General features: G+C 45.6%; 1 protein-coding gene across 2 annotated transcripts in view; it reads right to left on the bottom strand.

Moving 5' to 3' along the window:
• Window positions 1-27307, bottom strand: part of LOC143989070 (cytochrome P450 2K1-like) — a 66091-nt gene that overhangs the window by 13566 nt on the left and 25218 nt on the right. Inside the window, exons 7-9 of one of the 2 annotated variants that reach the window (XM_077489081.1) lie at window positions 23290-23466; window positions 20703-20844; window positions 581-765 (exon numbers count right to left, since the gene is read on the bottom strand). In XM_077489081.1, the coding sequence (XP_077345207.1) occupies window positions 581-765; window positions 20703-20844; window positions 23290-23466 (504 nt within the window). The remainder of the gene's footprint in view (window positions 1-580; window positions 766-20702; window positions 20845-23289; window positions 23467-27307) is intronic. The other variant, XM_077489082.1, reaches the window with a different exon arrangement.

The following is a 27307-nucleotide window of genomic DNA, read 5'->3' as shown; positions in this document are numbered from 1 at the left end:
TCGTTACAACGGGACTATGTTCACGCTAGTAGCCAATAGCTTTGGTGTAGGAATTTGATCTGAGCATGCGTGGCACTTTGTCCGATCGGAATTCTCTACACATGATCGGAGTATGTCCGATCGAGGGCATTTTGTCACAGAAGTTTACCGACATGTTGGAAAACTTGGTCCGTCGGATATTCCGACGGAAACAGTCCGATGTAGACCACACACAGTCGGAATATCCGACAAAACGGTCCAATCAGACACATTCCGTCGGAATCTCCGACCGTGTGTACAAGGGCTAAGGAGGGTCAGATGATGCTGAATGTCCTTGTTTGATCACAGTTTGGATACCAGTTTAGACTTCTTGTTTCCTTGACCTTTTATTTGATCTTAATCCTACACAGTTCTCTGCCTGCCTCCCCTGTATCCAAGCTATGCCAACTGCCTTTGGATCTGACCTGCTTACAAAGCCACAACCTGGCATGCTGCTGTTTATAGTTTGTATCTATAGTGGGGTACTAAAAAGGGCCTGCAATCCCTGTTTCTGGACACAAGGTCCCATGCCTTTTCGGTACACATTGTATCTTACACTCACCTTTGGAATGTTGTACCCTCTAAATGTGACATCTTTAACAGTTGCATGTGGGAGATTCAGGGGTACAATATTAGCAAACCTCTGGATTTCATGAATGACGGCATCGGTATACGGCATCTGCTTCCTGTGTTCAGTTTGGGGTTCAGCCGATCCAAGCACTCTGTCAATTTCATTTTGAACTTTTTCTGTCCGGAAAAAAACAAACAAAAACACACACATGTCAGCATGATGTATATTTAACAAATAACACAACTACATACATTTAAAAGAAAAGAAAAAAAAAAAAAAAAAGTATAGCAATACCACAATTTAGTACTGTTATGCCGCATACACACGATTGGACTATCCGGTGGACTTGCAGTGGAGGTCCGCCAGACTTTCCGAATGAGCGGACCTGCCCACACACGACTGGACTTTTCCGGCGGACAAACCCGCCGGACTATAGCGTGAGTCCGCTGGACTTTTGAAATGAACGGACTTGCCCACACACACAGAAAAAGTCAGTTCATTTTGAACGCGACTCCAGGTAGACGGGACTAGCAAAGGAGGATCCATCCTGCCTGCAACCTGTTTTTTCCCCAGCACAATGCCTAGTGCCAAGGTATAGAGGAGCCCTGGGGGCTATCATAATTTTTTTTTTTTACAGTTCTGAGTTCAGAGTTCAAAAAATAAAATCCTTTTTTTTTTTCTTTTTTTTTTTTTTTACTAAATTCTGAGTATGAAATCAGAATTCTGAGTTTCAAATTAAAAATTCTGCGATTGTAACTCAGAATTGTGAGTTTACATTTTTTTACAGAATTCTTAGTTTCAAAGTCAGAATTCTGGGTTTCAAAGTCAGAATTCTGTGTTTATAAATAGAGTAGTCTCTATTAGGGGGATTTTAGGATCAATGAGCAATAATGTAGTACCTACAGACCATCATTCTGCAGATATACATGTCTTCTGCTCTATGAATGGATATGCAATTCTATCTTAGTTACAGCACGCAATATAGGAAAGCAGGCAGTGCTGGGTTCTCTGGTTCCTCTACTGTATTGATAATTCCTCGGTTTGCTGTCTTATCCTCCTTCTCTGTCATTTGCTTCAACATAAAGAGCCACGCTGAAAACGTGTAGTGTGTGTGTGTGTGTATGTGTATGTGTAAACAGAACACTGTTGCCCCAACATGAGGGAATTTTGAATGGCTAGAAGGCAGCAGGAATGTGTGTCAATGGTCAGAATGGATTTATCATTGCAATTACTTGTCTGGACTAATACAGTTGTTTCACAGACAATTAACCTCTTAGCAAACATAAAAAGTTGGTATTAAGACCCATTATGCGATAGCATTAAATTGTATTTTATTGCTATATCCAAATTGATTTCAAGGTATATTGACAAAGACATATTGATAAAATTGTTGTATATGCTGACTACTATAAATGAAAGAGTAAGGATTTTTTTTTTACAAATTGTGTATATTTTATGGTGATCAGGGTGATTAGGGTGACATGGGGGCAGTTCTCAGTTTTAGGAGACTGTCCCTGGAAGTTGCATGATAACCATCATGCCTCACAACTTAGCCTTGGGCTCTGCTCCATAAGGTAATCTGTGCGTGTGTACTACAATGTACATGCACACGCTGATATCTCCCTTTCACTGATTGGCTGGCTGCCTACCTATCCACTATTGGCCAGCACTGTGCTGCAGGGGAAGTAGGTCTGGGACAAGTGGGGGGCAAAAGAGACACGTGTCCTGGGCACCAAATGCAGGGGCTAGAATTTGGTCACTCATCCCGCTCTTCACTTACAGGAATGACTGTGTCACCCATTAGAAGGTGCAATGTGCGATTTCTGCTGAAGGGAGGAGTCTGCTTCCTCCTCCCTTCAACCAGCTGTGGGCAGAAGAGAGCGGGTGCTCAGTCTTCGCACAGTGTCGCTAGGGAGTGACAGAGCACACTGCCTTTGTTTCATCAGATTTGGCGACCCATCAGAATATGTCACGGAAGGGACGTTCCGTCACCACCATCTTGCTACACCCCGCACTCTTCCACAGTAAGGCCACTTTCACACTGAGGAGCTTCTAAACTGCCAGTAAAAATACTGAGCGCTTTTGAAGAGCTTTTCAGGTGCTTTTGAAGAAGAAGAGATTTCCATTAATTTCAATGGAGAGGGGAGTTTTTCACAGCCCTGCCAGCACACTGCCCCAGTAAATTGATTGATTGATTTTAATGGAAATATGTTTTCGTGAGCTTTTTAGGCACGGTTTTTAGCGCAAAAGCACCTGAAAAGCACCTCAGTGTGAAAGTGGTCTAAGGGTACAAACAGAGAAAATAAAAAACGGTAATACTGGCAATATTGGGTATAAACAGATGAAATCGCAGTTGTTTTTACTGTTTGGGACTGGAAGGCTGCACTTGGAGGGGTGCAGAACAAGTCATACAAGTAAACCAGAGCATACCCCGGGACCCAGACACCTCTATCGGGATCATGCTGTGAATGGGTGGGGGCATTTGTTATCTGTAGAGGTTATATTGTCAGTACTGGTTTACCAATGTGGTTAGACAAGGTCCCCCTTGTTTGTAGGATTTTATGTGTGGCCAATACCCGTCAGTGTGCAGCCCTCAAGCTGAGTTCAACATGGTAGGTTATTTATTGTGGCCCAATCCTGGGAGGTTTATAGCATGTCAGTTTGCAGGATAGCCGGTGAGTTATCGGACTTTGATTTGGATGGGGAGGAGGGAGGAGAATGGGACAAGGGTAGCGGGGGCTCTGTTTGTGTTTGTAACGAAAAGGTAAGCGAGTGTCTTTGTCGTTTGTCCGGTGTTCTAAATTGGTGAATTGTTCAGGAGGTCACGAAAATCAGTGGAGTCTCTAAAGTGTAGCCAACAAGCCCAAGTTTTTAGGAATTTTTGGGGATTTTCTTTAGATTGGTGTATTAGGTTCTCCATTTCTGCTGTTTTCTCTATGCATTTAAGCCACTCAGCCACTGTAGCTTCTCCAAATGGACTGGAATACATTGTTTTGCCACGTGGATGAGGTGTAAGGTGAGGGATTTTTTGTATGTCGAGTGGGGCGTGGATGTGTGGTGAAGCAGGTATTGATCCGGGGAAAAGTCTGTTGCGTGCGTGATTATGCGGTGGACTTCTGTCCAGAACTGTTGTAGAAGAGGGCAGTCCCACCATATATGGAGCAGGGAGCCTAGGGCTGAGTTACATCTCCAGCACAGTGGAGAGACACTAGGGTGATATTTGTGGATCCGAACGGGTGTCCGATACCATCTGGAGTCAATTTTGAAACCATTTTCCTGTGTGGATATGTTGATGGAGCCTTTGTGGATATGGTCATATATTCCCATGTCTCTTTGGGTATGTCCAGTATAAGTTCCCTTTCCCACCGTTGGCTGCAGTTATTTACTTTAGGATCACATCCTGAGAACAGGAGTGAGTGTATTGTTCAGATTAAAGGTCTTTGGGGTTCAGTGCTGGTACAGATTGTTTCAAATGGAGTAAGGTCTCTGTGCCATTTGGCAAGGGGTTTGGCGTTGTTGAAAAAGTGTCTAATCTGTAGGAAATTTAAGAAGGGTATGTTACAGTCTGGAAGTCGGGAGGAGATGGCTGTGTATGAGAGGAACTCATTATTTTGAATAAATTGTTGTGCTCTAAGTGTGGGTTTGTAGCACTGAGTAATCGGGTTGTGTTCCGAGTAGTTAGGAGGAAAATCAGGGGTTTTGTTCTGAAGGGGTCATAGGACCAGGTGATGGAGTTCGGTTGAGTGTTTTGCGTGTTGCTTTAAAGATTAGCATTGTAGGGCCTATTAGTGGCTGTGTCACACTTTCTTTGGGAATCAATTTATGCTCAATGCAGGGTAGATGTGAAGTAGGCACCCAAGCAAAGGAATCCTCGATTTTGATCCAATCTTTTGTGTTCCTGTGTACGTGCCAGTCTATGATTCTGGTGAGGTGGCAGGCCCAGTAGTATTTGTGAATGTCCGGGAGACCAAGCCCCCTTTTGCTTTGGGGAGGATCATTCTATCCCAACTTAGTCTGGGGGTGTTAGAGGACCAAATGACATTTTTTTATTTTCTCTTATTCTGTGCAAAAGGGGTTCCATGGTTAGTACAAGAATCAGGGGGGAAAGGGGGCAACCCTGGTATGTGCCGTTCGAGTTGGAGATGGCGCTCGACAGATTACCATTGACTCGGATTCTGGCAGTAGGCAATGAGTATAGTGCTAGTATCAGTTGGAGAAAACGTTCTGGAAAACCCATTGCCAGTAAAGCAGCCATCATAAAGTCCCAAGCCACTCTGTCAAATGCCTTCTCCACGTCGAGGGGAAATTAAAAAGCCCGGTGTGGATGTAGTCATAAGCCAGTGATGGATGTTAATCGCCTCTCATCTGGGAATAAATCCAACCTGATCTAGGGAGATCAGTTTGGAGAGTATGCGATTTGCTAGGACTTTTGCATATAGCTTTACATCTACATTTAGGAGTTAAATGGGTCGGTAGTTGGATACCATTGTTGTGCCTTTGCCTGGCTTCAGTATTAGTGTTATGTGGGCCTCTAAAACGTCTTTCGTAGTTTAGAGGGAAGAGGGCAGAGAGTTGAAAGTTTTTGTAAAGTGGGGAATTAACATGTCATGGAAGGTCTTGTAGTAGCTCACAGATAGACCATCTGGACCTGGGCTCTTGCCTGTCTTCAGTTGTTTTAGGGCTGCTACTGTTTCTTCTATGGAGATAGGGTGGTCTAATTCTGTAGATTCAGCTAAGTTAATGGGTGAAGGGTGTAATTTTTTTGGAAGTTATCAATCATCTCTTTACGATCTGGGGTCTGTCCATTAGTGTGTGAGGTGGGTAGATTATAGAATTTAGAGAAATATTGTACAAATTGGTCGGCTATGCCTTCTGGAGGTGACAAAAGGTATTACCCAAGGGGTCTTTGATAGTGTGACTGGTCGTCGCTGCTTTTTTGAGTTGAAGGGCTCTGGCCAGCATCTTCCCTGATTTATTTCGAATTTCATAAAACAACTTCAATGTCAGTCAGGAGAGAGTTATCTAGTCGCCATATGTTGGATTTGGAGTGTGTTGTCGGGAGTGCCAAAGTAATGGAGATAGGGCTGGTACGTGTCGCTCTGCCCACCGAAGTATGTGAGCGACCTCCCGTGTGGCGGCTGAGCTTCTTGCTCCTCCTTGGTGATTGACGTATGCCACAGCCGTGGCATTGTCTGACTGGATCCTGACCGGACGCCCCTGTAGTCTCATCGACCATGTGGAGAGGCACAGCCTGATCGCTCTTAGCTCGAGCAGATTGATCTGCAACTTGGATTCTTCCGCCGACCAGAGGCCCTGAGCCGACTGAACCCCTATCACTCCACCCCAGCCGGATAGACTGGCGACCATTGTCATCACTGTCCACTTCAGAGGTAGGAATGGACTTCCCGGACTGAATCACCGAGGACCTCATCCACCAGTTCAGGGAATCTCTGACTGACTGGCTCACCTGGATCTGTTGATCCAGGGACAACTGAGATTTGTCCCATTTTGTCAAAATCTCCTTCTGCGGGACTCTGGTGTGGAACTGGGCATATGGTACTCGAAAGAGGCTACCATGAGTCCCAGGACTCACATGCAGAAGCGGAGCGATGACCACTTGCGGTTCATCAGCAATTTTACCGCGGATCTGAGAGTCTGCAGTTTGTCTGGAGGAGGAAAAACTCTCACTTCCCTGGAGTCCAGCAGTAAGCCCAGGTACTCCAGATGCTGGGTCGGTACAATCACCGACTTCTTTAGGTTCAACAGCCACCCAATTTCTAGCAGGGTCTGCATGTTGATCGCCACATCCTCCTCTAACTCTCAGGAGGAGATTGTCTAATTACTCCACGATCGCGATCCCACGTTGCCGCAGCAACGCCAAAACTGGAGCCAATACCTTGGTAAAGACTCAGGGGGGCTGATGCCAGACCAAAAGGAAGAGCCACAAACTGATAGTGGGCTTCCCCAACTGCAAATCGCAGAAACTTTTGATGCTCAAGGCATATGGATATGTACGCATCATGGATGTCTAAGGACACCAGGGAGTCCCCTTGATGGAGTGCAGCGACTACTGAGCTAACTTATTCCATTCTGAACCTCTGCACGTTCGCAAAGTGATTGAGGGCTTTTAGGTCCAAGATTGTAGTTCTCAAGAAGGAAGGGGTATGTCCAAACAGATTTGAGTAGAATCCCTGGAAACTTTCCGATTCCGGGAAACGGTACAACCACCCCGCGACTCAGAAGATCCCTTACTGCCCCCAAGATGGCCTCCCGGCGTATCAGCGATATGGGTATGCTGGAGGGGAAGAATCTGTTTGGCGGCCAAGAGAGAAACTCTATCTTGTAGCCTGAGGAAATCAGATTGCAGACCCATTGGTCAGATAGTCGAGAGGACCACCAGGCTGCAAACTCCCGAAGGCGACCCCCCACCCGAGACATGGGCGGGGGCAAATCTTCATGCAGTAGCACTTTTGTTTGCAGGCTTGTGGTTCCAGGGATGTTTCTGTCCTTCCATGGTCATCCTGTCGGGCTGGGGACATTTAGCCAAAGCTCCGGGCAGACGAAAAAGTCATTTGTGAGTGGAAAATGAGGGCCCTTGCCTACGGCGTGGCTCCTTAGCCTTCCTGGCCTCTGGGAGTAGGGTACTCTTACTACTGGTGGCATTTTTAATAATGTCATCCAAAGAGGATCCAAAAAGGCGGTCACCAAGGAAAGGAAGATCCGTCAGGGCTTTCTTAGATTCCTGGTCAGCAGACCAGCATTTTAACCAAATCAGGCGCCTGAACACTACTGCTGACACTGAAGCCCTAGATAACAGAGGAAGAGTATCCAGGGCCATGTCACAAACGTACCTAAGGCCTTGCACTAGTCGGTCTGATAGTTCCACGCTGACCGGAGAAGCCTGTTGCTCTCCCAACTCGTGGTGCAATAGTTTTGTCCACTCAGTTGGTGTCTGCGACACAAGTGTGGATGCCAGTACTGGTGGCACAGCGGACCCCACCACCGTAAACAAGGAACGAGCCACTGCCTCGGCCTTCCTGTCCGTGGGATCCTTAAATGCAGGAGTCCCCTCTACCTGGATCGTAGTTACCTTATTTAACCTGGATACTGGAAGGTCCACGACCGGAGGAGCCGACTACTTCTTGAGAAGGCTGTCCTCAAAGGGGTAATGCACCGCCATGGATTTGGGAACCACAAAAGGTCCATTGTGGGTGACCCCATTCCTTGTAAAATGAACTTGTCAAAAGTCATAAGTCAGATACGGGAACACCTTAGGTGAACATGCTGGCTTGCGGGACCCAAAAGGGGCCACTACATCAGCAGCGGGATCTGCTGGCTCCTGAATAGGGATGAGCCAAACACCCCCCGGTTCGGTTCGCACCAGAACTTTCGAACGGACCCCAAATTCGTACGACCTTTAGAACACCATTGAAGTCTATGGGACTCGAACGTTCGAAATGAAAAGTGCTAATTTTAACGGCTAATATGCAAGATACTGTCCTAAAAAGGGTTTGGGGACCTGGCTCCTGCCCCAGGGGACATGGGTCAATGCCTACAATGTTTTTAAAAATGGCCGTTTTGGCGGGAGCACTGATTTTAATGACGATTAAAGTGAAAAAAAGTGAAATATTCCTTTAAATAAGGTGCCTGGGGGGTGTCTGTAGTATGCCTGTGAAGTGCCACGTGTTTCCCGTGTTTAGAACAGTCCCTGCACAAAATGACATTAAACGGAAATAACATCATTTAAAACTGCTTGCGGTTTTAATGTTATATCTGGTTCCTGCAATATGGTTGAAAATCATTGAGAAAAATGGCACGGGTAGCCCTCTCTGTCCATTACCAGCCCCTTTGGGTCTTGTACGCATATTAAGGGGAACCCAGTACCCATATTAAAAAAAAGGCGTGTGGCCCCCAGGCCAAATATACTCAGAACAGCAGTATACAGGCGGTGCAAACAAGACAGGGACTGTGTAGGTTTGTTGTGTTAAGTTGAATCTGTTTGTAATTTTCAACTGGTACATTTTTAAAGTGTAGCGCCAGTCAAAAAAACTATTTTTAAGCTTTTTGGAAAACATAGGGAAGGGTTATCACCCCTGTATAATTTGTTTTGTCGTACATCTTTTTTCATCTCACTTGCTGTTGTCTCCTTCCGTTTGCAAGTAGGAGATGTTTGTAAGTTGGATGTTTGAAAGTAGGGGCCTGCCCTATATGCTCTGCAGAAATGGCGGAACAAGGTGTTGGTTTTGCCACAACATTGTAAGCCCTCAAAGTGACTCTTGGTGGGCGCTGGAGCGCCCTGCTGTGAACGATTATATCAAGAATTGTAATTACATGCCATTGTTGAACAGTGGTAGAAAAATTGGGCTGATGGCATCACCCAGAACCAGAAATGTTCTTCCAACATATCAGCGGAGGAGGAAGAGGATAGACAATCAACATAACAGGACAGTCACTCAGCATCAGCATAGGCAGTCTTGAAGGGATGTGATATTTAAAAAAAATGGAGTTACGTACCAGTAACATCCTTTTCCAGGAGTCTTTCAGGACAGCCACCTTTGAGAGACACTGGCTCCTCCCCTCTTAGGAAACACCGCCTTCATTTTCATGATTTAAGCCTCCTCCTCCCTTCGTTCCTCAGTTCTTCCAGAGTACCTCCGGCCAACTGGGGAGACACAAGAACACGTCAAACAAATAAACTTTTAGTCTTACCTGACGGTCTCATGTGATGAGTTCCCGATCTGCAAAAAACCTGGGTGGGAACCGGTGCTGTCCTGAAAGACTCCTGGAAAAGGATGTTACCGGTACGTAACTCCATTTTTCCCCAATCGTCTTTCAGGACAGCCACCTTTGAGAGGATAAGCGAGTACCTTGTCTTAGGGTGGGACCTACTGCTTGCAGCACCTTGTGACCAAAGGGCTTGGTCTTTGGCTGAGAGAAGATCCAATCTATAGCGCTTCATGAACGTAGAAAACTTGAACCACGTTGCGGCTCTACAGATCTGTTCAGGAGACGCACCAGCCCACTTTGTCTGCGGAGTTGCCGCTGTCCTGGCTGAGTGTGCTTTAATTCTAACTGGAGGCTTTAATACCCCAACCACGCAAGTCTGCCCAATGGCTGACCTTAACCATCTGGTTAGCGTACGTCTAAAGGCTTTGGAACCCTTCCTAGCCCTTGGAAGTAACACTAAAAGTAAATCAGACTTCCTGAACTGACTTTGTGCAACCAAAATAATGAAGGACACATCTTCTAACGTCCAATAAGATGTGTTCCTGTTCTCTCACTGGTTTTGAACGAAAAATAGGCAGCATAATCTCTCGGACTCTCTGAGGATTAGAGACTACCATTAGGTAAAAAGGCCAGTATGGTCTTAAAAACTGAATGGTCTGGAAAGGGAGTGCCCTAACAGAAAGGGTTTCGAGTTTACTCACTTTCCTTGCCGTAGTGATCGACCACAAAAAAACTGTTTTGAGAGTAATCAACCATAACAAGCCAGATTCCAATTGCTGAAAAGGTTCTTTGTGAGAACCTGTAAAACGAATGAGCGACCCCGACTGGGAAGGGGACGACCAAAGGCTTGGTCTTTGCCTACTTAAGGCTCTAAGAACCTTACTATACCAAGGTCTGATATTAAATGCCCTTCCAGGAATACGCTAAAAGCGAAAATCTGACTCTTCAATGTTTATGTGGCTAAACCTTTATCTGCCCCTGACTGCAGGAACTCTAGAACGGCTACAAGGCTGTGCACATTGAAGGAGTTCTCTGAGCACCAGCTGTTGAACCGCCTCCATACCTTCAAGAAAATGGTCTGAGCTTCTATTTACCTGCCATTCAGAAGAGTGGCTATTAAACAGTCTGAGACCCCTTTGCCCTTCGGCAATTCCTTCTCAGTGGCCAAGCTGCAAGAATCCACCTGGGGACCGCAGATTGGACCCTGGGAAAGGAGACACTCTTAGACCGGGAAAACCCGGGGGGGTTCCACTGACAGGCCCTTCAGAATGGAGAACCACGGCCTCCTGGGCCCAAGAGGTGTGATTAGAAAACGGGTAGTAATCTCCACCTGAAAACTTCCCTAACCCTGCAGGAATCAGAACGGGAGGGGAGAAAGCATAGCACTTAGAGAAACCCTAACTCTGTGCTTTAGTGTGTCTGCTCCCGACCTCCCCTCTCCCCTGTTCATGGAACAGGAGATGGCTTCCTTTGCGTTTTCCCTTGAGAAAAAAAAGAGGTCTATCCAAGGAATCCCCCAACTCTGGGTGATCCATTCGAAAAACCTCCTGCTTGAGAACCTGGTTGCTCTGAGGAAATCTAATATCAGAATTTGCTCTCCTTTCAAACAGATCACTGGAAAGACAGGATTTTAATATTCGGCCCATCTGAGGATGGCCTTCGCTAGGACCCATAAGGATCCGCTCCAGGAGTCCCCGTCCTGTCGACGTAAGCCACTGCCAAGGGATTGTTTCCATGACTCTTACATGAAGTCTCCAGAGAACTCTCTGAAAGGTCCTGAGAACCAGATCTACTGTTCTCAACTCCCTCCAATTTGAGGATCTCTTAGATTCCTTCCTCTCCCAGGTACCCTGTACCAAACAGGAGTCTAGGTGTGTACCCCAACCTAAGCCGTTCGTATCGGTTGTAACCACCCTGGATACTGGCAAACTCCATTCTAGGTCTTGTAACAAACGTGCTCCCTTTCCCAAAGGGACCTCTTTACCTGAGTTGGAACCGAAACCAAAGAGTCCCAAGACCCCTGACTGTGGTCCCAAACCTTCAAGATGAATAGTTTGCAGAGGACGGTAACATGACCCCGTCCACTGAACTGCTAGGAGCGTGGCTGTCAGTAAACTCAACCTGCCTAACTGAGTTTTTGACAGTTGCCCTGGAGAAACAACAGTGCTTTGTCTATCTTCTGGATCTTCTCCAAGGAGGGAAGACCTTTTGTTCTGTTGAGCCCAGCACCTACCCCAGGAAGGTGACCCCCTGGTAAGGAATTTAAGTTGGGTTTCTCTAGGTTCAGAGGCCAACCCAGGCTCACCAACAGGTCTTTTGTTACCTGTGGATCCCAAAATCGACTGCGCCAGAGAAGGTACAAACAGGAGAAGATCGTCAAGACACACGATCACCGAGACTCCCCTGAGACGCAGGAATGCCAGAACTTCTACCATCACTTTGGTGAAGATACGAGGAGGAAAGGGATAGCCCAAAAGGGAAGTGCTTTGAACTGAAGGTGTAGCACCCCTACAGAAGTTATCACTGCCAGCCTAAGGAAACGCTGGTGGTTCTCTGCGATGGGAATATGCAGGTATGCATCCTTACTATCCATGCCCTGAAACAGTTTTGGTGGAAGAGGTGCCCTCACCCAGTGACCAAAACCAACGAAAGCCGTCTGTAGGTGACTAAGACACACAGACGCTTCAGGTTCAGGATGAGCCTGAACTTTTTCCAAAGGCTTGTGAACCACAAAAATGTGAGAATAGGAGCCCTTCCTATCTATCCTGCTGGGACCTGTATTACCACTTCCTGTTCCTCTAACTCCTGAAGAGGAAAGAAGGGCACATTTTGGCAGCTCAGTGACAAGGAGTCTCAAAAAGGGGGGAGCTCTGAAAACTCCAAACGGTAACCTCTTCTGATGATCCTCATCACAAACTAATTGGAGGTGATCATCTCCCACTGGGGGAGGAAGGCCCCCTTTTTTTTTTTTTTTTATATTTCCTCTTAAGGGAAACGGCCTTTTTCTTATCAGCCGTGCGCTCTCGCACTGCTTCAAGACCTGGCCAAAAACAGCAGGTCTCCAGTAAAAAAGGATTACACAGAGCTTTTGCATTGGATGCCTTGACCCCCTGCCATGTCTTCAGCCTTAAGGCCCTCCAGGCTGAGTTGGTCAGAGCCGAAGATCTTGCATACATTCGCCTGGATTGAATCGAAGCAGCGTATGCCAACTCCTTAAGCAGCGTGGGAAAGGAGGATAGAAAGTCTCCTCTGCGGTCATTGCTTCATGCATTAATCTGGCTAAGCCGACACTTCATATTATGAGCCACCACTGTGGCCGCTATGGCAGGCTTAGATATTTTCTTAAGAGAAAAAACCCATGCAACCTTCAGAAGTGAGTCCATCATTTCAAACCATAGGGTCTGAAAGTATTCCCATGTCCCCGAGGACAGGTCAGTATGCCTGGACATCTGAAGAAAGGAAGCCTCTAACCTGGGAGATTCTATTCCAGACAAGAGCTTCCTCTTCCGCCCAAGAAAAAAACCTTTGTTTTAATGCACCAGAAAAGAAAGGTTTTCCTTCGAAACCCCGCCATTCCTGATGGCATCGATCAAGACGTCATGAACCGGGAACACCCGCTTCCCCCAGGCCCTAGTACATCTGATCGTGGGGTGACAATGCCTTCTTTTTCTCTTGTATGCCTAAAGTGGTATGAATAGCTCCCAAGAGCTTATCCACTTCATCCAGGGGGAAGTTTATATCGTGAGGTTCTTTTGGGTTCCCCACCCAAGCCCTCACCATCAGATTCCATTGGGAGTCTGAGACGGCACTGTCAACTTCTTCCTCAACTTCCTCTCTGGAACCCTCTAGACTCTCCCTTAACCTGCAGGAGGAACATCCATCGGGTTAGGTGGAACACTCTGCTGTGCTGGTGAGAGAGTGCTCTGGAGCTGAGGCCACTGGAACCTTCACAGAAGCCGCCAGATATGCACCGTGTTCTGCTGCCTGTTTCCTGATGGCGCCCAAACAGGGACCTGAACCCTGAACCCTTAGGTTAAAGGTCTGACTGAGCTATCCGGTGCTTCAATACACTCCTTACCAAGTGCCTTGAACCAGGGATTCCCCCAAAGAGGCTCTATATGAAGGACGCTCCCTCCTAGAACCAAGGGGAGACTTGCTCATGTCCTTCAGAGACATAGAGATAAAAGAGCAGCATAAAATCCTAGAAAAAAAGAAACACCAGCACTACTTAAGAGGACTACCGGGAGTGCCCTCCCCTAGGATCAATCTCCATCTGGATCCCAGACGCACTGCCCTTCCCCCCGACCACCTAGGGGGAAAAAACACCAGTGGAGCTACTGGTTGTAAGGTAAGGGAACCCCTCGCCAGGGCTTTTACCTTTGAGTGGCTGGTGCCGTTACTCCTGGAGCTTCTGAAGCCACTGCTTCGGACATTCTCCTGTTGAGGAAGAGTGGTACGAACGTGCCTCCAAAGCTACCTGTGCAACTTAGAAGAGAGGCTGCACCAGCCGAACGCTTGGTCCTCCTTCCGTCCGCGTCCGGAACCGGAAGACGCGGGTTCAACCAAGAGGGCCGCCCCCACCAGAACTGACGTCGCCCGTCATCTGGTCCGGCCTCCAGCTCCAAGCCGACTGCAAACACAGGGGGACCTAGGACGTCCTGTTGCAGCGCCCCACTGGGCGAAAACGAATGGATGGACCTCCCTAAAACTTCCTGCTTTCCCCAAGCGAAGATTAGAGTGCGTGTAAAAAAGGTCAGTACAAGAGTTCAGCTCCCCAGCCGACCGGACTGCCTATCCCGTTGAAGCACCCTCCTGGGCGAACGAAGGGATGAACCTCTTAAAAACTTCCTGCTTTCCCCAAGCGAAGTTTAGAGTGTATGGACAGTACAAAAATTCAGCTCCCCAGCTGACCGGACTGCCTATCCCGTTGAAGCACCCTCCTGGGCGAACGAAGGGATGAGCCTCTAAAAACTTCCTGCTTTCCCCAAGCGAAGTTTAGAGTGTATGGTCAGTACGAAAATTCAGCTCACCAGCTGACCGGACTGCCGAAAGTAGACCGATAGACGATCGGACTGCCGAGTGGGGCCAGAGCTCCGCTCGGATAGCTTCAGTCTCTCCAACTGATTCAGCTAAGGTTCCTTAGCGGTGTCTCCCCACCGGAGGAAACACCATAACTGAGGAACGAAGGGAGGAGGAGGCTTAAATCATGAAAATGAAGGCGGTGTTTCCTAAGAGGGGAGGAGCCAGTGTCTCTCAAAGGTGGCTGTCCTGAAAGACGATTGGGGAAAAAATTATTCGGTTACATCAGCTTCAGGTGCTTGGTAGCTGTGGGTGATCCAAGAATGATTCATCTTGATGAAGGTCAGTCAATCAACTGATTCGGTGGACAGGCGCACCCTGTGATCGGTAACAAAGCCACCATCAGCACTGAAGGTGCGTTCCGAAAGAACGCTGGATGCCGGACAGGCCAGTAGCTCAATTGCATACTGTGCAAGCTCTGGCCAGTGATCCATCCTCAAGACCCAGTAAGCCAGAAGATTTTCGGTGGGAAAGGTGTCCAAGTCTGACCTTGCCCCTAGGTATTCCTGCACCATGTAAATCAGACGCTGGCGATGGTTGCTGGAACCGATCATACCTTGGGGCTGCGGACTAAAAAATTGTCTAAAAGCATCAGACGGCCACCTTCTCCACCGCTCCTTCTGACCGATGCCTCAGCAACACGTTGTCCAGGACCAGGAGTTTGTAACCTCCCAGTCTCTGGGAACGCGTTGCACAGACCTTTCTGCAAGGCCTCCCGGAGATGTCTCATCCTCTGCTCCCTCTGCGATGGCAAGATAAGGTCGGCAACCTTACCCTTGTACCGTGGATCAAGGAGAGTGGCCAGCCAGTAATGGTCCCTCTCCTTGATCCGAAGAATGGTTCTGAGGACAGAGCACTGGAAGAGGCCATGGAGGAAGAAGAAGAGGAGGGGGTGGAGGAGAGAGGTGTGTCACAACCAATAGTAGCATTTTGGAGGCTTGGTGGCGGAACAACCTCCAACACTACTGCACCTTGTCCTGTATCCTTCCCAGCTGCCAGAAGAGTGACCCAATGGGCCGTGAAAGACAGGTAACGTCCCTGTCCATGCCTGCTGGACCATGAGTCAGCAGTAATATGCACCTTACCGCTGACCGCCCTGTCCAGCGAGGCAAGGACATTGCCTTCCACATGCCGGTAGAGACCCAGAATCGCCTTCCGTGAGAAAAAGTGGCGTTTGGGGACCTGCCACTGAGGAACCGCACATTGTACAAACTCACGGAAGGGGGCCGAGTCTACCAACTGAAAAGGCAGCAGTTGAAGTGCTAGCAATTTAGCCAAGCTAGCATTCAACCGCTGGGCATGTGGATGGCTGGGAGTGAACTTTTCGCGGGTCCAGCAGCTGGGGCAGGGACATTCGCCTGCTATAATCAGACGTGGGTGTACTGCTAGCAAAGTGCCCGGAAGCACTTGGCTGTGACACACCTAATTCTACACCTTCATTCCTCTCAGAGCAGGTTTCAGAGAGGATTGAAGGTCTAGTGGGGTTGGAGATGCCAGCTGATGAGGAGCAAGGAGAGGTCCGCTTTGTTCTTTGGTGTGGGTCTTTGAGGTACGATTGCCAACAAGCTGCATGGCAGGTCAACATATGTCTGGTCAAGCATGTGGTGCCCAAGCGGCTGATGTTTTGGCCACGCGAGATACGCTTGAGACATATGTTGCAAATAGCAGCTGATGCACTCGTCTCAAAAAAGGCCCACACCAAAGAACTTTTAGAATAACGCGCAGAGGCAGTGCCCTGCAGAGGCGGAGCTCTGCGGTGTGATTCAGTCGGTGTGCTGCCCCTAAGCTGGCCCCCGGAGGGCATCCCGCCTCGTTGGACATGTGCCTCCTCCTCCTCCTCTTCTCTCCTACCAGGCACCCACGTGGAGTCAGTGCCCTCATCATCCCCTCCCTCTTCATCGCTGTAGCAAACCTGGCAATATGCTGCAGCTTGTGGAACATGACTGCCAGATTGCTGTCCTTCTTGAGCATCCCCTCTCTCTGCATTCACACTACTGCCTTCCTCTAGCTGAGTGTCATCATCAGAGCCTACAAAATACTGGGCATCCTCCTGGAGCATGTACCCAACACTGTGCTCAAAGAGTTCAGGAGACTCCTCAGGAGGACGTGGTGGGTCTAAGGAAGGAGTCACTGATGATGACATTGAGACGAGGGAAGACGATGCGTTGGCAGCTGCTTTGCTAGTTCCCTGAGACTGGGTGAGAGAGGATGAGGAGGATGAAGAGGGCTTGGTCATCCACTCTACCAAGTCGTTGTCATGTTGCGGTTCAACATGTCCAGCTGCCGAAAAGAAGGACAAGCATGTCCCATGGCCACGTACTGATGACAATGCACCGTGTCCACGACCAGCATTGTTGTCTCTAGATACAGAGCCTGCTTGCCCTCTTTTATCGGCTCGCGTCTGTCTGCCTCTCCTTGCTGGCCTTCCAGACATGGTAATGGCCTGAAGGGAGTTGGGTAAAACAGCAGTTGGGTAGTGTATATTGTGATGGAGGCACACAACACCCACCAACTCCTGCAGATGCCTTTATAATAGAACACCAGAGATAAAGGGGTATACTGTACTGGAGGCACACAACACCCACTAAGCCCTGCAGATGGCTCTATTAGAGAACAGCAATAAAGGGTAGATACAGGTGTATATTGTGCTGGAGGCACAAAACACCCACTAACTCCTGCAGATGCCTTTATTATAGAACACCAGAGATAAAGGGGTATATACAGATGTATACTGTGCTGTGCTGGACGCACACAACTTCCAATAACTCCTGCAGATGGCTCAAATAGAGAAGAGCTATGTAGGTGGATATAGCAGTGTGTACTGGGTACAGAGCACGCAGACAGCACGCACAAGCTCCTAACACTGCTGACTGCAAGCTCCATTATAAAAGATAGATCACTAGCTATATAGGTGAGGTGAATATAGCGGTGTATACTGCGGTCAGGGCACGCAGACAACAACCACTACAGAAGAGTAAGATCTAAAATCGGCCGATAACGATCGGTGTATACTGTGTTGAAGGTACACAGAACACCCACTAACTGCTTCAGACGCCAACACACTACACAAGGCCGCCGCGCTGGCGGTCTTATAGCTCAGGCTGTGTAGTACACGCCCCACACTATATGATTGGCCACAGGCATCCTGCCTGTGGCCAATCATGGCTCTCCTCGCTGCTGGCGCTGTGATTGGCCAAGCATGCGGGGTCACAGTGCATGCTTGGCCAATCATGAGCCAGCAATGCACTGCGATGACGCAGTGCATTGTGGGCCGTGAGCGCCACACGAATTTGGCGCGAACGGCCCGTAATGTTCGGAATTCGCTGAACGGGCGAACAGCCGATGTTCGAGTCGAACGTATGTTCGACTCGAACACGAAGCTCATCCCTACTCCTGAATCTTCAGGGTATCCTGCACAGCTGTGATAAGTGCTCCAACAAGCGCTTTGTCATGCACGGACCCGGGCAGGGACTCATCTTCATTGTCCGAATGGTCCTGGTCAGTGTCATCTGACAAGACAGAGCAGGGGTCACCAGCCTCAGCAGGACCGCGCCCGAGCTCTCTCCAGAGGACAGGGGCCGCTTTTTTGCACCCTTTTGCCCATGTGCCGCCTCCATCTTGGCAATGAACGAATTGAGGTCCGCCGTCAGGGTGTCCAGGGGCACCGCGCAGTCCGCAGGCAACCCAGTTGCAATTGCTTGGATTTAGGGGGAAGAAACACCAGTTTCTGAAGCCATGCTGACCCTACACTATCTGCCACCCGAAGGGGACTTGGGACAGTGACAGTCCCACCCTCCTTACTGCCTCTGGCTGAGGGGCTCTTTCCCACAGGACTCACCACCCTGAGGGGTTCTGCGCTATTCAGCAGGTAGTGCCTGTAATCCCTGTTGGCTCCCAGGTGCAGAGGAAACAGTGCTGTGTCGGTGCAAGCAGCTGCAAATGGTGCTAAAACCGCTCTGAAGTGTACTCAGGCTTCAAGAAAATGGCCGCCCAGCGTTCAGCACAAGGACATAAAACACAGGGAAAATGGTCGTTAGAGCGCAGGAGCACATGCTGCTGCTAGAGAACACAAGAAAATGGCCTCCGGTGCCCTCTATAGGGACAATCACAAGGAAAATGGCTGCTGAAGCCCAGGAGAGCATGCTTGCCTTCACCCACAGCTAAAATGGCCCCCCAATGCAGATCCATGAGGTACAGGGAGAAAACAATGGCGGCGAGCACAGCACTGCGCAGGACACCAGCAAAGCCTCACAGACACCTTCCAGGGGCATGAAGAACAGGACCCAGGACACAGCTAGTCAGCGCAAACCCCCCCCAGGTGAGAGCCCTCCCTGGAAAGCCCCTGCACAGACACATTCACACTGCTCAGAAGCATCCCCTATATGGAAGGGGGGGAAGGGAGAGGGGGAAATGGAGAGAAGAGAGGGAGGTGAGGGACCCCGAATCAACCTTCCAAGCTGCTCAGCCCCACCGAGGCAGGGAGAGATGTACTTACCAGTCCTGAAGAGCTGGGAGACATTCCATCACAGACCCACTCACTGATCAGTACAGGGTGGCTGCTGGTCCAGCACACTGTGACGCAGACATCAGTAGCCCGGTCATATGTATGCCCCGGAGCATAAAAGCTCACGACCACCTCTGGAGCTGAGGTTTCATCGTGGCCTGCCTAGCACGTAGCTGCGGCCTGCACACGCTCGATGGCCAGACTGGGGAGACCACAAGGATAAGGGTATCCAGCCTGTCACTCAGCCAGCTGTTGATAGCAGATCACAGGATCAATCATCTTGCGCAAAAAGTCACATTTCTGCAGAAAAAAAAAAAAAAAAAAAGCACGGACCGATGGGCCCGCAGGGTTCATAGGTCCTTCTCCTTCACTAGGCAAAATAAAACTGATGACTGCATGGCAGGCTGGAGGGTTGTTGCCCAAGGGGAGTTCTGATTGTTACATAAGTAATGCCTAATATTCTTCTAGTGGTGGGCATAACAACCCAATGGCTAAGAGAGGAGCTGTGTCGGTCAGTGAAAATAAGAGAAAAAAGGTTGTTGGCTATATGTGCAAGGCATCGGTTTTCTATGTTACAGACCTGGAACATGCATGCTTTAAATGAGTGCCAGGAAAGTGTCATTTTAAAAGAAATTGTTAGTGGTGACTGCTTCTATGATTTTTTTTTTTTTTAAGACAAGCTTTCTTTAACCACTTGCTGACCGCTGTCGGCATATATACGACGGTAGAATGGTACGGCTGGGCAAAGCAACGTACCCGTACGTTACTTTGAAATTCCCGCCGTGTGCGCCTGCTGTGAGCTCCATGACCGTGCCAGCGGGATCTGTGGACTCCATCGCCACGAGGATACCACAATCATGTCATGGAGCTCAAGAACGGGGAGATGCTAATGTAAACAGCATCTCCCCGTTCTGCCTAACGACAGGACACTGATCTTCTGCTCCCTGTCATCGGGAGCAGCGATCAGTGTCCACGTCACACACAGCTCATCCCCCAGACAGTTAGAAACACTCCCTTAGGACACACTTAACCCCTCCTCGCCCCCTAGTGATTAACCACTTCACTGCCAGTGACATTTTTACAATAATCAATGCAATTTTATAGCATTGATCGCTGTATTAATGCCAATGGTCGCAAAAATGTGTCAGAATTGTTGGATGTGTCCACCATAATGTCGCAGTCACGATGATAAAAAAAAAAAAAAAAAAAAAAAAAAAACGCTGATTGCCGCAATTATTAGTAAAAAAAATTATTTTATAAAAATGCCATAAAACGATCCCCTATTTTGTAGACCCTATAACTTTTGCGCAAACCAATCGATAAACGCTTATTGCAATTTTTTTTTAACCAAGAATACGTATCTGCCTAAACTGAGGAAAGTCTTTTTTTTTATATTTTTGGGGGGATATTTATCGTAGCAAAAAGTAAAAAATAATGTTTTTTTTTTCAAAATTGTCTCTATTTTTTTGTTTATAGCACAAAAAATAAAAACCGCAGGCGTGATCAAATACCACCAAAAGAACGCTCTATTTTTGGGGGAAAAAAAAAAAAGGATGCCAATTGTGTTTGGGAGCCACGTCGCACGACCGCGCAATTGTCAGTTAAAGCGGCGCAGTGCCGAATCGCAAAAAGTGCTTTGGTCAGGAAGGGGGTAAATCCTTCCGAGGCTGAAGTGGTTAAAACACAGGGTTGTGAAAGCAGGGGTACAGCATGTAAATGGCAATGCCACTTGAGATGAAAAAACAACAAAAAAACAAAACACACATATTGTAATTTGGCAAATCTTGATTTCTGTTCTCTTACTTTGTATTTCTGTGTTTTTGATCATTAGTAGGAGACCCCATCGCAGAGTGGTGGATGTCGTCTCCATTCCAGCAATAAAAAGGTCGCTCACCAGTACTCCTAAGTTGTCATCGTGGAAGTACAATGCAGATTCTGGCTTCCCCTACACATAAAAAATAGGGGATGAAATTTGCATTGAAAATCAATATCCTGTCCTACAAATTCAATATTTCATCACATCTCACTGTTATAGTCAGGGCTGTAGTTACCATAAAGCCCCCCTTGGCCACTGCCTAGGTCAACAGGATTAGAGGGGACATCAAAAAGCCTCAACACTTAAAAATTACAAATTATAATGACTTTTCTTATTTACATGTGCACTTGTAGACATTTGTGGTTAAATTCAAAAAATATTTGAAGGGAAAGATGAAAGAAGTCAAAAGATTCTTTGGAGTTATTAACTTAATAAACCTCTTAACTTTTTATAACAGAAAATATCAAGATTAAATTTTCTGCAAAAATAAAAAAAGCATGTCAAAACAGAAAATATGGAGTATTTGTATTGTGCTTAATTGAAGATCACAAAATGAATGTGACAAGAAAACAAATAAAAAATATAAAAACAAAAGACGATGATATTGACATGAATTAGTAAGCAACAAAGGGAATTCACCCCCGAAGGGGCTGCTGAGAATGACCCAGGTCCTACTTGTTAGTACAAAAGCTGCCTGACACACAACTGTCACAGTTCCAAGCACACCCACAAACACAGGGTCAGTCTAGGACAGGGGTCTCCAATCTTTCTAAGCAAAGGGCCAATTTACTGTCCTTCAGAATTAAGGGGGCTGAACCATGGCCAGTGGAAGTAGAAAATGCCCCAACATCAATGCCCCTTCAATGGTTTTAATTGGAGGAATAGTGCCCCATTGTTTTATATCAATGAGAAGAATAGTGCTCCATTATTGATATCAGTTGTTGGAATAATGCCCCACGGGCCACTGGTCTAGGGGGGATGTCATTTTCTGGATTTATTGAAGAAAACTTGTACAGGAGAGGAATAAGGGTGTCGTATATTCAAAACGTTAGAAGAAATTAGCAGGAAGACAAACTTTAGACAAAAATATTTTTGTAACAGCCTTTGATGGAGTTAAGAGGAAATGGCTAGCCAATTTAGAACTCTGATGCCACATACACACAATCGGAATTCCGGCCAGAAAAAGACCGTTGAGAGCTTTTCATCGGAAAATGTGACCGTGTGTATGCTCTATCGGAATTTAGCTGTCCGAATTTCCGCCAGCCAAAAATTTATGGCATGTTCTCAATTTTCCAGACGGAAAAACTTTCTATCGGTAATTCCGATCGTGTGTATGCAATTGCGACATGCCAAAAATCACGCATGCTCAGATTCAACTACAAGACAGAAGCTATTGGCTACTGGCTATTGAACTTCCTTTTTCTAGTCACTTCGTACGTGTTGTACGTCACCGCCTTAGATCGGAATTTGATGTGACCGTGTGTAGGCAAGACAGCTTGAGCTGAATTCCATCGGGAAAACCATCAGAGCTTTTTCCGACGAGAATTCCGATCGTGTGTACGCGGCATAACAGTCCTTGCCCTTACAGCAACATCTGGCAATTTCTTCCCCAAGCACAAGTATACCTAGGATCCATAATCAAAGTCTTACAAAGTCCAAAGACAGCTGTCTGCAACTCAGTCTCAACGCAACACTCTCAAAACAGGAAGAATAGGATCCTAATCCAGTCTGGCCTCCATAGGTGATACCCTACAGCAAATGTCTCTTAAACCCCATACACACCATCAGATTTTCTGCTGAGTTTTTCCTTCAGATGTAGTGGAAGGGCCTGCCTGATTGTATACACATTGAAACTCCTAAGGTTTGACCTCATATTATATGATTTTGGTAAATCTGAAGGAAAATCTCAGCAGAAAATCTGATAGTGTGTATGGGGCTTTAATCTGGTGACCTTCTGATTACCTTAATTTACCTTCTCTCCAGCCACCATCTGGGTACCTCCCCATAGGGATTGGCTAAGGTCAGATAAATATCCATAAGTTCAGTGTCTGACTTTCGTAGCTATTTATGAAAGGTCTTTCCAGAGGCAGGCAGGCAGGAGCAATCAAGCCCCAAGCTTAGGGAAACCTGACCAGACCAAAACAGTTTTCTACTCCACTGAGTACAGCAGAGCCAAATCTAAACTTAGCCTGACTAGGGTAGGAAGCAACAGGAAAGATCATTTACATGTAAAATGTTTAAAATTGCAATTTATCATCATCTTGTGGCTGAAATGCTGGTTTTCCTAGAGCGATTATCAAAAATAAACTTTTAAGGCCAAAGGTTTATATATGCCCATTATCTAAGAAAAAAAAAATACTCAGCACAATGCCCCATGCTGAGGTTTACATTTAAAAATATCCCCACTAAGAACTGGTGGTCAGCACCTGTGTAGGCCACTAGCTCTGTTCCCGTGCTGTGCAGTCAGATACAACCAATCATCATGGTTCTCAGTCATGTGATCACTATTATTCCTCATATCGAAATCATGAAAGGGATAAAAAGAAACAGTAATTTACAAAACATGACTTGTACCTCTTGCTGTTTTGCCAGAAACACATCGATAAGGTTCCTTTGGTCATTTATGTCCAGTGTTTTCTTCTGCTTAGTAAATACCTCCCTTACAAAAGCTTTCAAGACTTCAACGTTTTTAAATACTTTTTGATGGCTGCCAGGGAATAAGCCTATCAGTCTTGGAAACATGTTATAAAGCTTAAGGGAAGAAAAAAAAATATATATATCTTAAAATGCAACTCATGTAATTGCATAATACTACCAATTATTATGTTTAAAGTGGATGCAAACCCTGACATATACCCAGTGAAGTAAACAGCATCAGATGATACAGATGATTCACTCTTTAGCCTGCTTGCCGGCTTCTTGGATGTTACCTCAACTCCCGGAAAAATGCAGATTCCCCCTCCATAATGCCTTGGATGTAAAACCCTTATTACCATGAGACCCAGATGTACTTTTTGTTATCCTATAGGTAAGAGTGGACGGGACCACTTCTGTATGTTTGCCCCTCCTTCTTCCTGTATAATCAATTATCATTGATTTTAATACTCAGTATATATTTTTGTCACAGGTACCCCCAATTTTTATAGCAGCTCCTGATGAGTGGAAATTTTACCATTGGAGGTTATGCCCCAACAACCAAGATTCTCTTATGGGTCCTATTTATGTATTTAAATCATCAATTCAGTTTATTGGTCTCCACTGTATATGCACTTTGGGATATACTATTGACCTGCTACTATTTATGTGTAACTATGCTACTACATCATGAAATATATACATTAATGCTTATTTAATATGAATTGACCTATGTTACCATTATATCTGTTTCTTACTCATTCATTAACCTTCCATTATTATTTATTACTATTTATTTATTATTTTTATTATTATTATTATATATTTTTCTATTTATTTTTCATTTTTTTAAATTATTTTATCTTATATGTTTCTGTATATGTCTATGCATTTTAATATTGACGTATTGTTAATACTACTGTAGTATCTCCCTGTGCATCGCCAATAAATTATCTTTTTATTGATTGATTTAATTGACCTTTCAATGTGTTGTTTCATATAAAGTCCCACTTTTGCCCCCTCTTTCCTCGTTTTGTTATTTAACTAAATTTGTTTCGTTAAATTTGTTGCATTCATTTTTGGGATTCGTTTAGTTTCGTATTCGAAAAAAATTTGACCGAGTTCCCAAAAAAAAAAAAAAAAAAAACTATCAAATTCGAAAAAAATTCTACTGCATTAAAAAAAAAAAAAAAAAAAAAAAAGACTGAATTTGAAAAAGTAAACTATATATAACCATTTTACGAAATTTGTATAGAATGAAATCGAATTCCAATAGAAGAGATTAAAATAGAATGGAAAATAATATAAAATAATAGCATAGAAAAACAATAGAACAAAAAATACATATTCTAATCTTTTCTATTCAAATTCATTCTATACCAAATTCCAATTTCGGAAGATGGATATATTATATATATATATATATATATATATATATTTTTTTTTTATTTTTTTTTTTTCTATTCTAGTCTTTTTTAGAATTTGATTTCATTCTATTCCTATATAACCATTTTCTGAAATTCAAATTTCGTATAGAATGAATTTGCATTCAAATAGAAAAGATTAGAATAAAATAGAAAAAGAATAGCATAGAAAAACAATAGACCAGCATAAAAAAAAAAAAAAAAAGTAATTATATATATATATATATATATATATATATATATATATATATATATATATATATATATATATAACTTTTTTTTTTTCCCCTCTTTCGAATTACGTATAAAATTAATTTGAATATAAAAAGGATTAGAATAGAGTAGAAAAGAATAGACTAGAAAAACAATAGAACAGAATATAATATATATTATATTTTATTCTATTCTATTGTTTTTCTAGTCTATTCTTTTATTTTCTATTTTATTTTCTTCTTTTATTTTTTCTATTCAAATTCATTCTATATGAAATTCAAACTTCAGAAGCCATGTTCTGAAATTCGAATTTCGTATATAGAATGAATTTGAATAGAAAAGACTATTATAGAATAGAAAATAGAAAAGAAAAGAATATTCTATATATACTCTATTGCTTTATTAATTTTATATTCTATTTTATTGTATTTTTTTTAGAAAATCGTTTTTTATTTTATTCGAATTTGGTTTCAAATGTGTTTGCTTTTTCTCGGATTCGTTTAAATTTGTTACTTTTGTAATTTTCGTAAATTCGGATGCATCCGCATTTCCGAATAATGAAAAATTTGTCTGAATTTCAAGTTGGAATGAAACTAAATGCTCAGGTCTATCCACGAGAAGTCCAGCAAAATTGAAGCCAAGAAGGGACTCACCAGCTTGGCCGCAGCCTGACCCAGAGATTGAGGTAAGTGTGCCACAAAACCCTGACACAGCAGGATGGAGATCCCATAGCCGACTTCCCCACATCCGACAAACCCATATCTGGCACAATGCTGAAAGATATGCTACTGTCCCTGCGATCCTCTTTACAAACAGATATGATCAGAGGAATCAACAAGTGCACAAGGGAGGTACAAGCCAATATACCCACACCCTGTTCACCTTGGTACCAACGCTGATAGCACAGGACCTCATAGTGGACAGAATTCCCAGGGCCCCAAATCCTCCTCTCTCCCAGAGGAGACTCCAAAGGGATGTCCTTTTAAGGGTTCATTATTACCACATAAAGGAACAAATCCTACAAGCGTCATGAAGACCAGACAACATCCCTCCACAATACGCCAATACAAGTCTACTCCCTGATCTCTCCAGGCATACACTACAATGCCGCTGCAACTTGGCAACCATTACTAAATCATTAAGGAACCACGAAGTCCTCCACAAGTGGAAATATCATGCAACCCTATCCATCACACGCACACACACACACACACACACACACACACACACACGCACACACACACACACAGGACCACAATGTCAGTAACAATGCTGAAGGAAGGGATCACAGCCTTACAACAGTTGGGCTTACTCCAAGACCAACTCTCATACCAATCATTCCCAGTAAGACCACATCCAGTCCAAAATGAGTGGCAAGTGGTATCACACAAGCGCTCTAACAAGAAAAACAATGTTGGAAGCTCGTAAGTAAACACCACAGCTAACCAAGATCACCTCCGGTTTTAGGAGCTAACTATTCTTATCTCCTTTTTTCCCTCCAAATACCAACACAGATATATCTGCCCAAGGATCAGTTGCAAGATCCATTTCTTATGTTTTCTACTTTCTATGTGTATCGGCCATAACCTGTTGCAGGGCGGTCTTGACTTTATGGGCTTACCAGTTACCTTCTCTTGGCCTGCTCTTCCACTTCTAGGGGTTCCCAGGGTTGATACCCAAAGACTTGAACACTGACACAGATGAAGTTCTCTTTAAAAGGTTTTATTTTGAAGTAAGAACTCTCAATTAACATAGTCTCTTAGGGAACAGAGGGCAAGGGTGAAGAACTCAGGCACCTTTAACTGCAGGTCTAGCTAAGTCTCTATTTCCACCCAGAGAGTAGCCACTCGCAGCTGGGTACTTCAAGGCTGAACAGATCTCTAGCCAGAGATCATGGCAGTCAGTACGTTGACTCAAACTTGAACAATCAACTAAGGGTGAATAGGAACCTTTTTCCTCCATACCTGGAACGTTTCCCGTCTCCTCAAAGGTACTGGAAAAGTGTGAATTTGTCAGTGTCCTTCTCAACTCAGTAACCAGGCACTTCTCAGGATGCCACTTGCCGGCCGTCCTCCGAAGAGTCCTCCCCCAGTCACTTCCACGAGCTGAATCCTCCCTCGGTTACTGCGCCTTGGACCAGCAGGTTCCGAGACTTGGGAACAGACGGATCCCTACCCCAGACCAAACAGGTCTATCAGGGGCCACTGACAGGAACATGTTGCGGGGTGTCGAACACCCCATGACCGGGACCCCTCACGGGGCTTCCCCAGTCCTGGAACAAGACCAGATCACACGGGTCTCACGAATAACTCTGGAACCCC

This window comes from Lithobates pipiens, unplaced genomic scaffold, assembly GCF_037356315.1.
Source record: "Lithobates pipiens isolate NorthernLeopardFrog02 unplaced genomic scaffold, aLitPip1_a1.2 Scaffold_18, whole genome shotgun sequence".
NCBI classification, from domain to species: Eukaryota; Metazoa; Chordata; class Amphibia; order Anura; family Ranidae; genus Lithobates; species Lithobates pipiens.
The sequence above is the reverse complement of the archived record's forward strand: the minus strand, read 5'-3'. Positions and strand labels throughout refer to the sequence as shown.